Below are 17609 nucleotides of genomic sequence, written 5' to 3'. Positions count from 1 at the left end.
AGACACATGAAAAAATGTTCAAAATCATTAGCCATCAGGGAAATTCAAATCAAAACCACACTGAGATACCACATTACGCCAGTTAGAATGGCAAAAATTGACAAGTCAAGAAACAACAATTATTGGAGAGGATGTGGAGAAAGGGGATCCCTCCTACATTGTTGGTGGGAATGCAAGTTGGTACAGCTACTCCATAAAACAGTGTGGAGGTCCCTTAAAAAGTTAAAAATTGAGCTACCCTATGATCCAGCCATTGCACTAGTGGGTGTTTACCCCAAAGATACAGACGTAGTGAAGAGAAGGGCCATATGCACCCCAATGTTCATAGCAGCATTGTCCACAATAGCTAAATCGTGGAAGGAGCCGAGATGCCCTTCAACAGATGACTGCATTAAGAAGTTGTGGTCCATATATACAATGGAATATTACTCAGCTATCAAAAAGAACGATTTCTCAACATTTGCTGCAACATGGATGGTACTGGAGGAGATAATGCTAAGTGAAATAAGTCAAGCAGAGAAAGACAATTATCATATGGTTTCTCTCATCTATGGAACATAAGAACTAGGAAGATCGGTAGGAGAAGAAAGGGATAAAGAAAAGGGGGGTAATCAGAAGGGGGAATGATCCATGAGAGACTATGGACTCTGAGAAACAAACTGAGGGCTTCAGAGGGGAGGGGTTGGGGGAATGGGATAGGCTGGTGATGGGTAGTATGGAGGGCACGTATTGCATGGTGCACTGGGTGTTATACGCAACTAATGAATCATGGAACTTTACATCAAAAACCAGGGATGTACTGTATGGTGACTAACATAATAAAAAAACAATAAAAAATAAAATAAAGTGTTACTGTAAAAATGGATGAGATGGTAATGCTCATGAAAATTGCTTTGTAAATAGTAGGTTGTCTTTTTTTTTTCCCTATTAGGTAAAATTAGTTTTTTAATTTTTTTAATAATATTTATTTTGTTATATTAGTCACCATTCAGTACATCCCCAGTTAGGTAAAATTAGTTTAGTAGAGTTTTTCCAATAGAACAGTGGGATATGGCAAATTCTGATATGAGAAGGCCTCTGAGCAAAAGTAGCAATAATAGTGATGATTCTGGGAGAATATGGAAGTAGAGGTGAGAACTTTCAGAAGACAAAGACTGCCTTCTGGACCTGTCTATAATCTTCTATGGAAAAACAAAAAACAACTTTCTATTTAGTTTTAAAATTAAATTTTTATTTGATCTTAAACATAAGTCATAAAATGCATTGCATTTTGAGAAAACATGTCCCAGTAAATGTCATAAGGATTTCTCATTCCTATGAATGATATATTGCATAGACTGCTGGTTCTGCAGTCTTAGGTTATACCATGTCTGGAAAATATCTTCCATCTCCATCTGCTCCTATGACTTCCTTGTGTTTCTCCCTTTTTTTCTGCATTAAATTTTAATATGTAATGCCCCTAAATTCAAAGCAAAAAGGGTAGTGAGTAGTAGAAGAATAGTGTAGAACTAGAAGGGACAGGGAGAATTTTTGACTGTGAGCTTAGACCCTTTCAGAGACATATTTATTCATTAATTTATTCAATTATCTAAAACCTTTTAAATGGAAATATTTTTTGTCATGCTGCGTAATGCTTCCATCCAACCCTGCTTTTTCAATATGTAATTCAGCTCTCTCCACAAATCCGCACTCAACAGAGAAAACCAAGCTTATCTTTACACCATCCTCCTTTCCAGAGTCCTATTATGTTGAAATACTGGCTGATATGGGAATATCACACCAGGATATTTTCCTGGTCAGCATAAAGGGAACATGCAGGGTCCTTGCAATAAAGTTAAGTGCAGTTGGACAAGGAGCGCTAAAGACAGCTGTTTCTTCAGGTGTCATGAGGTGAGGAGAGAAGTATTCATTACTTCCATGTCCATGAGCCAGCTGGTGTACCAGAGTGCATGCTGCGACTTGTCTCCTGGTTTTCAAGAAGAATAAAACTGTCAGGAAATTTGTCAGAGGGGTCAGTGGGAAATAGGAAATTCTAGATGGTATTTACATGAAAGATGCACAGGAAAAAGAGGAAAAGTGGGAATTCTGAATAGATATAGGTCTTATTTATTGCATGATTGAAATTCTCCCCTCAACTCATTTCATAGCCAGTCCTTTCTCATCATCTAGGTCTCAGAGAAACATCAATGCCTCAAAGACCCTTTTCCCTTCAAACCATTATAAGGCCTTTTTGAGGTCTTCTGTTTCTCAATACTGAAGAGGAAAATTGCCCAGAGCAGGCGCAGGCCAGGAGGCCCAAGAAGATGGAAAGTTACTAACAATAAGCTAGAGATAACCAGAAGCCCTACTGGGAGCAAGAGATAACCAGCCGTCTCTGCTTCTGTAAACAGGCTTCTCGCCACAGGCTCCCTGCACTACTGTTCCTGCTGAAAGCAGCCCCCACTCCCCCAGTTTAAACCCACCTGCCAGCAGTCAGCATAGCCCTCGGAACCTGACTGCCTGCAGTCCCCGATAAAAGTCCTATAATCCCATTGCCCAGGGCCCAGAATTTTGAGCACAAGCCCATCTGGGTCCACCGGTGTAAAATAAATCTGAGTTCTCCTAATTCGTGTGTCACTTTGTCTCTTGCCAGTCTGACTTTTATTTTTCTGCAACATTTTCTTGTTAGTTTCCTTCCCAGAAAAAAACTGCAGTCTGTGATCATCCTGTTCTCTCCTCACTGCAAAGAAAGCTTCAAGTCTACAAGTACTTGGTCTGATTAGCTCATCAGTGCATTCCTTGCCCTTGAAAGAGTAGCTGATACACAGTTCGCACAATGAAACTAATTTTTGCGAAATACGTGCATCAAGACAGAATAAATATTAAAGAAGAAAAATCTTCCTTCTCCTCCCTTTTATTATGTGGTTGTCATGTTGTTGGAAAGGTGGGGAAAACATACTAAAATGAGAACTTTATTAGAACACTGTGAAATAGCCAACTTTTGAGCAGGCAACACTCTAACAACCAGCAGGTAGTAATATCTCTGCATATGGCAAGCCCATGGTCTCTGTCTCTCTAGAGAACTTTAACCAACGGGCCCTTTTTGGGTTTGGAAAATTCTTGCCACCAGTAGTAAGCTTAATTTGTTGAACTTGAGGGAGATCAAGTACAAAATGACTAAGAGAAAGAAAAACAAAACAACTCCAAAAAACTACTAGCAATATGTAAAAACATTTCTGAACATTTTTAAAATGTGGAATTTGATCCAAAGACTTCATTATAAATAATCACAGACTAGATTTTCACTTGCCCAAGTCTTTCCATGGATGACTGCTTCTACTTGTTCCTGGAGAAAAAGGAGGTTGAACATAGTCAAATAAAGTTGGTGAGTGAGGTCCATTCGCACGATAATGTCTGAGGACACCTTCAGAAATGAAACTTAGTTTAACCAGGTAGTTTTTCCCATGGAATACATTTCAAAAATTGCACTATAAAATAAAATGTTTAATGCAATAAGGTATCTGAAATACCTTGTTGATGTATTAAAATGTTTGTTTTTGATAGTCAAAAACAGTGTTTAACTCAACATATTCCTTGGTTATATGGAAAGATAAATCTGAAACATATGTGGCATTTTAAAGATGTGTTTAAATATATTTAAGTGCCTAAAAGCTGCAAGTAAAGTTATCTGTATGTATGAAGAAAGAGCAACACAATGAATCACAGCATTTTCAATACTGTATTGATAATTAAGTCATTGAAGATAGCCAAAACAAAGTTTATTGACCAAAGTGTTCCCTCAATTAAAGATTACGACAAAAAGTGTGCAAAGGGATCATTTGCCTCTGACCTATGCTTTACAGTTAATACATTTAAAACAACCCAGGCAAACATAAATGCTAAAAACCTCTGGTTCAATGCCATTTGCGGTTTAAAACTTAAGGTAATCATTCTTTAAACCAGAGTGTAATCCCTATAAAACGTGCCAACAAATGATGATTGAAGAGGAAATGTTGAATATCTCATATGAAGATAATGAGGTACATAGCATTAAGTCATTTGATGAATAAACACATGTACAGATCATAAGTAATTTAAAAATACTTTGTTTAGTGCCTGGGAAGCATTCTGTGTGTCTGTTGCTGTCCTTCAACTGACATCTTATTACAATGAACATCGCACTGTTCTAGGTAGGCCCTTTCATGCCTGCCCAGCGATGCAATAGCCAGAGTATTTCCATTTTCCAGATAATACAATTAAAGAAATGGCATACACATTCATAATAGCTCACAGCTAACAAGTGGGAATCAAACCTAAGTACACCATTCTACATGGTTCATATTCCTGCTTTTATCCCAAGCTGCATCTTTGATTTGCTATAATTCTTTACTTAACTAAAAAAATTACAGACCCATTTACTGACCATGATTGGTTATAAATGAACTTTCATTGTAAATGCCTGACTCCTTTCTTAAAATAGGGGAAAGACTCAGAGTCCCATTTAGTGTAAGACACTAAACTCAAGAAAGAAACTTACTGATCTTTCCCAAACATAATGTGTTTTGAGTTATTATGTCTTCTTTATAATACTTTGCTATTGTAAGCTCCCCCCCAACACACACACACAAGTCAAAGCTTTCCATAAACTATTCATTTGTTTAAGATCCATTGCTATAATTGGCTTAAAGTTTGGGAATCTTAGTGATCTAAGGAACATTTTACATTTGTGTAATCCCTCAAAAAACAGGATTCAAAGCTGGATATAACTAAGCGACTCAGGGTAGTGAATGAATTCATGTTTGCATAGTATAAACAATGTTTTAGATGCAGACTATTCAAAAGTATAATTCATAAGTTACATATAAACGGAAAATGAAGACATGCAAACAATAATGAAAAACTAGCATGTTGAACAAAAGGAGACAAAAGAATCTCAAACTTTCTCAATTTTCTTCTTTCACTGTTTGCAAGCCTCAATTTTTCATGCCCCACAGAAAAATTCCTCTTGAAAAAAAAATGGAAACAACCTCTACATAAGAAGGTAATGTAAGCATCATGTCATCTAACTTATGAGAAATAGATGTAGGATATTTTACAATATCCTACAAAACACCAGAAAGGGATCAAAAACACCAGAAAGAACAATCTATATGTATTACAACTTATTACATAGATCATATTAATAATTAAACAAAAAAATGCTTTAAACCAGGGTCTATTTTCACTCTTCCTAGGATGCCAAACACCTGGTACTTGGCATTTAATTTATGTTTGCCCAGCAATAACCACAAATACATTCTTCTTTTCCTTGCAAATTGCCTTGATGGGTCTTCTAGTTAAGCAGTAAATCAAACTTCCACCCAGCCTTATTTCCATTTTGCATCATCCTTCAACTCTGGCAAGAAGCCCAAGCATACATCTCACCTCTTGCCTTCCTTCCATCTACCCTCCCACACCCTGAAATTTATTTACAACAAATTTTAGTATTCTAGAAGTGGCTCTTTTTCCTTCCCTTTTTTTTGGGGGGGGGGGGTAAGGGTCAGAAGAAACTTTCTCTTTAAAACTATTTTTCTTTACACATCTTCATACTTCTCGTTTGTTCTTCGTTCATGTAAAATTTATCCTAATTAAATATGTCTTTGGGTATAATTTGCATTTTTACTTCAACTTTATACTAATTTTAAAATTTTATAAGTTTGAAGGGTGATGACAGAGGGATTAAAAAAAAGCAATATCAAAAGATCACAGAATTAGATGAAAGCTTATGGCTTTCACTTATTTCCTTAGGTGGTATCATATTCATCCATATATTCATTACTAGTCATTGAGTTAATTCTGTGTCTTTGAACTGTGCTTGAGTCTGGATCAGAGATTAGAGTTAATATCTCCACAAGACTTAATTGTGATATATTATGATAAGTGCTATGCTGGGGTATGCCCACAATTCTCTGCTCTCAAAGAATGAACATCTAAATTAGACGGGTGAAAGAAGGCTATCTGGATGAAGATTTGCACTCAAGGCTGAAAGTAAAGTGTGGGAATATTACATGCAAAAGCGTGGAACATCCCTGAATCACCAAATGCCCCAGGAGATGATATTAAATTGCAGGCAGAAACAAGAACATTAAGAGGCTTCTATATATGATAACAAATATTGTCTTAAAGGCAGTAGGAAGCCACTAAAGTAATTTAACAAGAGAAATGAAGACATGGCTGAATTTACATTTTAGAAATATCATTACTCTAGCAACGGTGTGAAAGATGGACCAGAGACGAATGCAACTTCACGTCTTTATAATGCTTTGGCTTCTTGCCACAGTATCTGAAAGTACCCAGTTCCAGAGCTGTCTTTTTCATTAAGCTGTAGACTTCTTGAAAGGAGGGACTGTATTCATTTTTGTACTCCTTTTGTATCAGTGGTTATGGCATAGTTAATGCATAAAAAGAGTGTGTTCAATAAATAAATCCAAAAGGACTATTTGGATGGTATTGCAGAAACCCAAAGGGAAGGGATTGCCCAAGTTAGTTAGGAAACACCTTGCAGATTTATTTAGAAGTTGTCGAGGAAGAGATAGGAGTATAGAACACAATTCACACTTCTTTTGATGACTAAGATAGGAATGCAAAGTAGTCAGACCAAAATGGACAACGAACTCAATGTTAGACACACTGTGTTGAGATGTTTTTAACATGCAGCCTTAGCGATCAAGATGTGTATCTGAGCTTTAGTTAATAGAACTGAAATTCATTATCATCAGACCAGTTGCCTAAGTTACAGACTGGCTGGAACAGCCCAATCAAACCTGGAGTTCTCTAGCAGACATTTTTCATTTAAATTTATTCCTTTCAAATGGACTCCGCATATAGGGATCTATGTACATATATATTTCCATCTCATATAAGGAATATTCAAAGAGGAGTATAAAGACTTTCACTTTAATAATTTATTTGGAATAACAGAACTAAAAAAAATTAAAAACCAGAAATATTGTTTTCAAACTCAGACTCTGAGTTATTTTGAAATAGCTTGAAGTCATCAATCTAGTAAGTTGATGTACAAAGAGTACTTATTTTAATCATATCTACACAAAATTTTTCAAAAGAATAATCAAAATATATGTAAGAAAGGATGCACTAACATGTTTCCACATACTACTGGATGTAGCATGGCTATTTTTTATTATTAACATACTAATTCTATTTTGAGAACCCTTACATGTCATGTGCATAATAACGGGCAAGAAAATTTGGTTTTGTTGGCATAAATTTCTCAGATCCTTAGGGTTTTGTTTTTGTTTTATTTATTGTTGTTGCTTTTTTTTTTTTTACTGGCAACGTGACAGAATTCAGCCATACTTTTAGTTCCTATTACCAATCCTCTATATAAATGAACTCTTTTCTAGTTATTTCTTTTTAACATATGCACACACAGTTAGTTGCCAGCTCAATGAATAGTAACAGTTCTGAAGAGAAAAAAGAAAGGAGTTTCCTGAGATGCTAAATCCAAGACAGTGTGTGCAATGTAATAAGCCTTTACTGTTTCATCTGGTTGTCTGCAGGCTGTGCCACTGACAGAGATGAAGCATGTTATTAAAGAACTGCTAAATTAATACATAAGTATCTGCATATCTTTATTTTTGAGGCAGCACCATTCTTTGCATTAACTAATTTGATCTCTAAAATTTAATTATGAACATTATTGGTGTGAATCAATCATTTAATCTTTTTCTCCCTGAACATAATAAAAAAAAATCCCAGCATTCAAAGAAATTTGTATTTCTAGAAATTGATAGTTTACTTTTTATAAAAATTGTATTGTTTTTTATCTTGTTTACTTTTGACTCAACTGTAAAAGACATCACTTGGGAAATTATTGCATTCATTAAATTAGCAACATAATGAATTACCTCAGGATGCATAATCTTTCTTTTTGTATTGAAACATTTCGATGTAGTTAAAATGGCCACACAATATTGCAAGCAGTTGAAGACAGTCAATTACTCAAGGTTAGTGAGGGCATATGTAAATCTAATGCTTAAATGGATCTACATAAGATGGGGTGTTTAGGAGATCCCAGCTAGAGCCTAAATTTTATTTACCCAATGAATTTGGAATAATCTCATATCTTGGTGGAATGAAGCCTGTCTTTTAGACGTTTGTCTGTATTGGAGACCAAGAAGTCTCTCAGGATAGAAGTAATTCTGACACGGGTAAAAACAGTTACACAGCACTCCATAGTATAGGGAAAAGCAATCAGAGAACTACATGTTGGCATTTTAAGTTCCCAATATACCTTGGCTGTTTATAGTGAGTGACAGGCGGGGCTAGGTAGGGAGAGAGAGGCAGGGAGCTCTGGGATCAGGGTCACAGAAATCCCCAAAATGCAGAGGTGTAAGGAAACCAGAGATAAGAGAACAAACCAGACAACCCTGTCCTAGGTGTCAGAGGTGGGGTCTTGTTAAAACAGTCACTTGGGACCAATAAAGAATTACCACACCCTAAAAAGGAAGTAAGCCATTGAAGATGTTATCTCTAGTCCTTACTCAATGGTGTTATCAAAAGAAATGTTAAGAGAATTTAAGTTCCCTGGTTAGCTCTCTATAAAAGACCATCCTTAAAGGCCCCCAGTAGCAACCCCGCTAGGTTGCTCCTGAGAGCTTTTTTTCTGTATCCTTGCCTAATAAAAACTCCATCACTCTCTTTCGTCCATTAGATTCCTTCTTCAACTCCATGAGACAAGAGCCTAGCTCTCCTGCTTCAATAATATCTGAATCCCATGGTACATCACACTACACTGGAGTGTGTTTTCCCAAGAAACTTAGAAAAGTCGTTTAACTCATGTAAGATACATAGCAAGAAAAGTAAGAAAGCATCCTTGTCATTTTTACGCTGAACATAGTAACTACTCAATGACTTCTCCATAGCTACTTGCATGAAAATAATTCAACAGATGTCCTCCAAATCCACTCCTTTTCCAGTGTATTTCTTTCCCCCCCACACACAGTTGCTCAGGTCAGAAACTTTGCTGTTAATACTTAGCTCTTGCCTCTCTCTCTAAGCACTACTGACAGTGTATCCTTATTATGACTCAATTCCTCGCGGCTCTTCATTCTCAAAGTTTCTTACTCTAAACTCTCTAATAAGCCCCTTCCTTTCCAACATCCACTCATCTTCCTCTCCAAATCATTCTCCACAGCAGTGCTGGAGTCATCATGACTTGCATCATGTTACTTAGATAAAATCTGTTAGTGGCTTTCCCTGGCACTTGGCACTATGGGCATTTCAGCCCTAATCTGCATCCTCCCTGTACCCAGGCCTATTGCAGTGTAACTCTGAGGTGCTCTTCCAGGTGACCCGTCTTCTTATTTGGTTGTGACCTCATGCTTTGGCCAGTGGAATTTAGCAGTTGTTCCAGCAAGAGATGCTGAAGAAGAATTGCGTATTTTGGCTTGCTCTCTCTCTTCCTTTGCCGTCTACAAGAAAAGGACATGCCAGGACTTACCTCCTCGTTCTGAGAAGAACGAGGAACAACTAGAGTAGAGTCAAATTATGATGCTCGAGGGAACCACCCAAACCGCAGACTCACAAAGAGCCCTATACAGATCAACCGTCTGATCCCATATGAGTGTGAGGAAAAATTTACTGCTGTAAGCCAGTGCGTGTTGCCATTGGGTGTTACGTAGCAATTTTGTGGCCACAGCTAACATGTGAGTGCCAGATCTTTACTGTGAAGACCAAGGCTCCTTATTATCTTGTGCCTCACTACTTTTGACCACTGCTCCCCTCCCATTCTCCTGCCCCTGCCACACTGAACCTGTCAGTCATCTCACATATCAGAGTGTTCACACATGCCACTGCGTCTGCCTCCACTGTGTACCTTGTTAGCCGCTCATGACCTGTCAATTTTCAGGTGAAATGTAATTTTCTCCAAGTACCAACTATGGGCCCTTAACCTACCTTATATGTTTCCTTGCTACGCTGAACTCCCCTTGCTGAGAATCATTAAACTTAGGATTACTTGCTTAATGTCTGTCTTCTCCACTGGGCTCCATGAAAACAAAGACCTTCATGAAAGCACAGATTCACAAGAACTGGAATGTAGTGGACATGTGTTCATTGATTGATCCAAAATTCTAGAAAACACAGTGCCATTGTGACATTTTGAGAATGGCAGAACGGTAGCAAGGTATTGTTGGTGCTGGTGCCCTGCAGTGAGCAGAACTACCCAGCCACGTGGGAGAAATATAAGTATCCACCTCTTATGAAGGTTTACCGTGTGCCACTCACTGTGCAACACTCTCTCTATATATTTTATTTAAATTTTGCAATAATCCCATGAAAAAGATCTTGTTTGTGGATCTATTTTGAGGTGAGGAAAATAGGCTACAGCAGCTATGTGATTTGCAAAGGTCCTGCAGGTGTTAAAGGTGAAAGGCAGCTAATTGATGAATTCTGGGGGATTTGATATAGAAGGGGGAAAACATGATGAATTCCGGGATTTAGATGAAAAGACAGGATCTGTGGTTGACAGAAAACCCACTGAAAGACGGTTGGTCAGAAATAATGCTTCGGACTTTAGAATCTGTATTTGACAATTTACTATATTTTTATTTTTCTAAAAGCTATCTTATTTAATTTTAGAATAATGCTGCAAGATAGACACACAGCTATTATTATCCCATTTACTATGTGATAGTGGCAGAGGTTAATACATTATGTTAGCAAAAAATTTCATAAAAACCAAAACTGATGATTGAAAGAAAGACGATCTAAGATACAGCGAAGAAAGTTTAAAGACAGATATTTTTAATAATGAAAAAAATCCAGAAAAAATAAAATATATCAAAAGCCCCAGAAAGGAATTAAAAATTTTTAAAGGGCGAGGAAGAAGGGAAAAAAGATAGAAAATGGAAAAAGTATATAAAGCATACAAGCCAAAGAATTTTTGACTCTTATCTGTTTTTGTTCTTTATATACTTTGAATTATAAATTTAGCCAATAAAGTATGTGTTAGTTTCCACATTACTTTATAATGTCTTTATATTGCAAGAAATGAATGAAAAAATCCAGGATTTTATTATTATGGTGAATCTGGCTAATATACTGGCATGAAAACTTGGGTTAATACCTCTCTTTTGAACATTTACTTTAGGGCTATCTTTGAAATGCTTGAGGGTTAAAAAAAAATTACCTGATGAATTGTTTCCCTAAATGTCTGAGTTTGTTTTGCAATAAATGCAATGTTCTTCATTCTCCTAAAAGCAAAGAAAAAATAATTTATCTGAAGAAGAATGTAAAAATTCCATAAAATAGAATTTGATGCTTTTGTCCATGTTTCGGGGCTGTAAGTTACATAACTGGGGAAGCAAAATGATTGAAAGATACTGTAAAAAGGAAAAATGCTAAGGTTTATATGAACATTGTTGTCACTACATAATAGCGTATGTATATTTAAGATTTCTACTTATGTAGAGATATTTCAAGAAAACATTCATTTTTAATAATTTCAAGCTTTCCTTTTGGGCTTTTAATATTTACCTTTGATATGAAATAATTAAAATATTATAGAAAATAGCATAAATGGAAAAAATAAAGGTTTAATTCTATGTCGAGAGGTTTGACCTATGGAATTCATATTATAGTTATGTTATAATTATATAAGTGCTTTTTAGAAAAAGTCAAACATATAATGAAATGTGTGTGTGTACACGAAGACCATATATCTTTAGGAGAAACAGTAGCTCCTTAAAATTAGTGACCTTCAACTCACCCAATATATATCAAAAACTCTTGAAAATGAAAAGTGTAAATAGAGGTCATTTCAACGTCCTTTCAAATTTTACCTTGAAACACTGCCGAAATCAGTATCTACTTAAAGGTATAAATGGATTATATAGATTAAGATACTTCAGGAATCAATATGTTGACAATGAATTTAATTCTGAAGCACAATTCTTTGGGAAGAGAAAGTCCTTTAATTCTAAGATCTTAAAACCAAGAAAGAAGTGATTTCAATTAGGGGGACATTGTCTTTTAGGGCACAAAATATAAATTCCTAAAATGCAGGTCATCACACACACAGATGAGTTTTATAAATTTCCTCCAGATAATGTTTCCAAACTATAATTTAAAAAGTTAGTAATGAATACAAGAAGGAAACATAAAATCATTATAGTAGCTTCTAACATATGACAGAGCTAATTCTTAAACATGTTACCTTTTTCACTTAATAAGTTATTATCTGCATATATCTGTTAACTAATCATGACTTCAGAAATATTTTTAATATGCTGTGTTTTAGGACCGGCTCTTAGACATCTTGAAGTAGAGAAGTCTTTTAAGTATGTTATACTAGAATTTCTCAAATTCAACTATTAAAGCATTTTTTTAAAAAGCTATCAGACAGTAACAATTTTGGGGAACCAATAGTTTCAGAGACTCTGTCAGGAAAACAGTAATATGAGTAATACTTATACTTCTCACGAGGTGTAAGAGTCAGGATTTATGGTATCCTATGCATTGCATTTGACATTTAGACAGGATGAACAGTCTTTGGGCTCCAATTATAGCCAACAGAACCCTTGAAGTTGGCTTATCCCCTGGGTTGCAGCATAGGGAGTGAGGAGGAGGTCTGAGGTGTGGAATAGGATGCCTTCATCCTCATTTTAACCATTAGAACTCAGGTGTTATTTGTTTGATACAAATAAAAATAACCTTCCCTCATTTTTTATTTTACAAAATTTCATGTTTAAAAAGAGAAGTTTGAACGTTGTTCTTCTATGTTATCAAGGGGAAACACAAATTATTTCCATTCGTGGCCCTTCATTCGGTCTTGCCTCCACCCAATCAACGCAATCTGTATACCTCCACTGGAGTGACCTTTCCACGGTATAAATCAGGATTAGGTCAAGCATGCACTGACCATAATCCGGGAGCCCAGTTTTTCATCCTCGGCATTTTCTACATTTCCTTCCTTATAACTTAGCCTCCATGATATTGAATATCTCTTACTTCTGTTCATACACTGATCATTTTCACCCTCAACTTGTAACAGTGTGTTTATTTGACCTTGTTAACCATACATTTCTTTTCCTCTAGAACATTTCTGGGTGGTAGGTGCCCAGAGGAGGGGCAATTTTGGTAATGTAGAACCCAGGCTTTCCCCGGGTCTTCTCCATCTCAGTCATCCATTATTCTACTGGGTTTATGCTGCTGAACACATTTTTGATCATATCCTTCATATGTCTCAAATCCTTCAAAGGTTCTTCTGTTCTTGGGATCAGATGTAATTCTTTACTAGGATCCCTTTCATAATCTGGCTCTTGGCTACTCACAAACTTGATCCCTCATCTTGTCTGACCTCAAATTCAATGTTCTCCTTACTTACAGATATTTGTCTGGATAATCTTATCCTTGGTGTCTCAATTTCCAGGAAGCCCTCCTTGAGTACCCAAGACTGATATCTATATCATTTATTTCTCTATCATCTATCTATCTATCTATCTATCTATCTATCTATCTATCTATCATCTATCTATCTATCTATCTATCTATCATCTATCATCTATCATCTATCATCTATCTCCCTCTTGTATCTTTCAATAGAAAGCAAGTATTCATTAACTATTTATTTATAAATAGTACTGCTGATGTCTCTGTTTATATAAGAAATCTATTAATAGATATAAGTAATTAATGCATATGTGAATGTTTAAAGGGATATAATGGCAACAAATCTATACTTTTAGCTATGGGAATTATATTAGTACTACAACATCATATTTTTTGACATATTAATGAGAAAACCTTTTCTGACACTGAAGAGGCTACATTTTAATAAGCATGAAGATTACAAAGAATAAGCTGAACTGTTATATGGCAATGAACTTCTATGAGGGAATCTCCCCAGCAATACTAAGGGAAACAGAAGAATGTGCAACCCCCTGCTACAATGCCAATGTAAACTGAAGCCTGGGAAATGCAGTGCTATTTAGTGTGTCTTGGACAGTCTAGAAAATTCAGGGAAATGGTTTTCCCTTAGGACTTTCATGCACAAGCAACAAGTAACGAGAACCAGCTTGACATTCCCAGACTGCGCTGCTTCCAAACCCGTAGCAGTCTAGTGTAAACTAAGGTCACAGAGACTCTCTATTCCCAACCACAACATTCTGATCTGGTCTTCTAATTTATTTTTTCATTATTGTTTATTTTATTTTTAAAAATATCTTGTAAGAAATGATAAACACGGTTTTTGTTTTGTTTTGTTTTTGTTTTTGTTTTATATTAAGGCAGCAATTCTCCCCTTTGCTGATGTACTAACAGTGCAGAACTTGCTTTAAATGGAGCTCAATTAACCACTCAGTGCACCTCCTACCCTTTCCTGAAATCTATACTTTATCATAAGACCTTTGGTTTGCTTCCACAGTCACTTCAAAGCTAGAGGGCCTGATCAAGATGCAGACCAGACAGACAAAATGTGAACAGCTAAAGGGTGTCAGCAGTATTGCTGCTTGGCCTTCCCCAAATGAAACATTGAAAGAATCTGCTGGAAATATATTTTTAAGGATTCTTTCCTCACGCATTAAGTAGAGAAAATAACAATATTATTTGTTTTAATAAAATATTGGAACAAAACATGTTTTAATTTATATATTACAATTACCTTTTTTTTTCTTTTTTGTATTTAAAAGTAACTTTTGGGCTCATTTCATAGAGTAAGGCCACCTTCTTGCAATACAGCCAGCTGAGTGGTTTGCCCAGGACCTTTCTGGTGTATGTCGGTTGTCCTGACATAATTATTAATAGTTCCCTATTACTGTGCAAGTGTCACAGTTTCTGTGATGAATGCTCTGTTCATCATAAGCAGACAGGCTCTTTCCCTCCCTCCCAATTCTCAGATGGCCTTGGAGTTAGGAACTTCCAATAACAGAAAATGGGAAGATGGTGATTACCACTCCCCAAGGCCTTTGGCTTTTTCTGCATTAAGCTTGTACTGACTAAAATCTCATTCTTGCTAAATGATATGCCCTAGATGGCATCATAACAATTCGCTTGGGGTCTCTGAGTACTCATCCCTTCCCCGCACACCCAGGCAGGAATACCTCAACATGTCCTATAGAACATTCACATCTGGATTTTCTCCCTTACCACACAAAGAGATGACACAGGACCCTGACATGGATGTAGATCATACTATCCTTTTAAAAAATCTTAAATTCAGGCATTCAGAAATGTGTTCAGATGAATTTTATTTCTTTACCTCTCATTTACGAGGTGTGATTCTTTCATCTTCATGTGATAGAGTTTGGTGACAATTGTTCCTATAATATTTTCTTTATAAAATCACACTTTAACTTTTTTTAACCACTTTAATATTTTTAAAGTTTTTTATTACATTGATTTAATAATTATGAAATTGAGTAATAATTAAAATCGTAAATGTATTAAATTAATTTAGTACTCATGAGCCTATCCTGAGTTGAATGAATATTTTATTCAAAAGACAGTCTTTGGTCAGAGGAAAAGCTTATGGCAGTTTCATATGAGAGGCATCAAAAGAGCCACAGCACCTGAAATTCCATATTTAGATAAATATTCTTTTGACATTATGCAAAGGCAGTGTGCTGGATGGTCAAATCAATCTGACCAGCATATGTGTGCTATTTAATTTCGCTATGTCAAAAAAAAAAATTGGCCATCCTTAAATAATGTGAGCTTTTGTGTGACAATCTCAGTTGCTGGGTCGTGAAAAATCCTATGCTCTCCAGACACCAACCCACATCATACTTGGCTATGAGCTGCAGGACTGCCCCATGGACTCCCATCTTTCTCATGATTCAAAACCTCTCACTTTCTGTACACTGATTTTCTTACACATTTATATCACTATCTTGTTTTATTTGTATTTGTTTTTGAAAATTTTGTACAATGCTTAATTTTTAGGTAAGATATAAGTTTCCCAGTAAAGGATTAGTGGGAAGGAATATATAGGCTTATTTCTTAGGCCATACTTTGATAAAGGAAAAAGTGGAGGGGATCTGAGGAACAGATGTGTCATGGGAGGGAAAAGAATGTCCTCCATGGGGACCAGAGCACCAAGTCAGAAAATGCAGCAGTGACTCCAGTACTAGGAGATTATCAGTGGGTGAAGGTTCAGTTGTGTTTTAAGGTTTTTTAGAGATGACTAACTGAGAGGATTCCCTTCATCATTCAACATACGTCACTCTCAGAGGAAGATCCTTTGTGGAAAAGGCATCCAATCAGATAGTACAAGTACCCTACCAAGCCAAGTAAGGGTTAACAAGGGTTATATTCCCTGGCTAGAAATTCTAAACCCCAAATTCCTCCGTACTATGATTCTAACGTATTACCTATAAAACTAAACTCTAAAAAATGTTTTCACTATTTGGATATTGGAGATATTGATGCAGAAAAATAATAAAGAAATACTTTGTTTAAAAAACTTGTGTTTGGAGAAAAAAAAATTCCCTTAATAAGAGGCTAAACCTTTAGTAAAAGAGAATATATATAAGATACATTATGCATATATTATAACATATTATAAACATATTATAAATTACAATGTATATATTATACATATATATTCACTTTATATAGTTATAATGTTTTGTGGAAACATGTTTGTTTTATTAAAAATCCAAATTTTTGTTTTTCTATAAACAGAATAAAGCATGATTTATCTTCTATTAACAAAAATGAGGATCTTAAATTTGATACATGATAACCAATTAAAATTCTGACAGGAGTTGGAAGTTATTTCAGTCATTCTTAAATTACAGTGTTTGCAGCACATTTCTCAGAGCTGACCTGAGCACATTACCTTTGTTGCAGCATCAAAGCAGATAAATCCTGTGCTAAAGTCAATCGTGAGTCCCATTAGATGACTTTCTAGCACACATGCATATGTCTTGCACTAGATAGAACAGAAAACACTGTTACTTTTCATGTGATTGACTGAATATCAGTATTTATAGCCAACATTTATCGAAGACTGTGTGACAGCTTCTGTAATAAGTTGTTTATACAGTAGCTAACTTAATATCAGCAATAATTGTATAAGAAACATAGTATTACTGACATCTTAATGTTAATAAAGCAGGCTGAATATTTTTTCACCTGCCAAGGGGTATGCAGGACCACATTTCCAGTCCTGCTCCATCTGAACGTGTCTTTACCTAGTGCTACACTGACACCCTTTGTTATGTTTGCAATAAAACTGGTATAAAATTGTTTAGGTTTAGGCAAGATTATTTTCATTGTTATATTCTATAGCTAAATATCATTGCATTCTCATTAAAACAAAAGTGAATTATTAAAGGTTAAGATATTACTTCAATTCTTAGCATATCAATTTCATGGACATTATGAAAAGAGAACTCTCAGGCACATGAACACAGATTCAGTAACCAAGGCAAAATATATAAGAACATCTGTACCTTAAGAGTTTCTCATATAATGTTCATCCATGTGGTATAAGCTATTTCTCATATAATGTTCACCCATGTGGTATAAGCTTGCTTATTATTTGTATAAATCTACTGATTCTTCAAAACTCAACAATGACTTTTCACATGGAGATCACATTAAATTATAATTTTACTTATATACAT

At 35.6% G+C, this 17609-nt stretch overlaps 1 protein-coding gene across 2 annotated transcripts in view; it reads right to left on the bottom strand.

Annotated features, from left to right (window-relative positions):
• SNTG1 (syntrophin gamma 1) overlaps positions 1-17609 on the bottom strand; it is a 302428-nt gene that overhangs the window by 38715 nt on the left and 246104 nt on the right. For both annotated transcript variants that reach the window (XM_008706661.1, XM_008706662.1), the window contains exon 15: positions 16820-16912. In XM_008706661.1, the coding sequence (XP_008704883.1) occupies positions 16820-16912 (93 nt within the window). The remainder of the gene's footprint in view (positions 1-16819; positions 16913-17609) is intronic.

This window comes from Ursus maritimus, unplaced genomic scaffold (genome assembly GCF_017311325.1).
Source record: "Ursus maritimus isolate PB19 unplaced genomic scaffold, ASM1731132v1 scaffold_9, whole genome shotgun sequence".
Classification (NCBI taxonomy): domain Eukaryota; kingdom Metazoa; phylum Chordata; class Mammalia; order Carnivora; family Ursidae; genus Ursus; species Ursus maritimus.
Note: the sequence above shows the minus strand (reverse complement) of the source record. Positions and strands in the feature narration are given on the sequence as shown.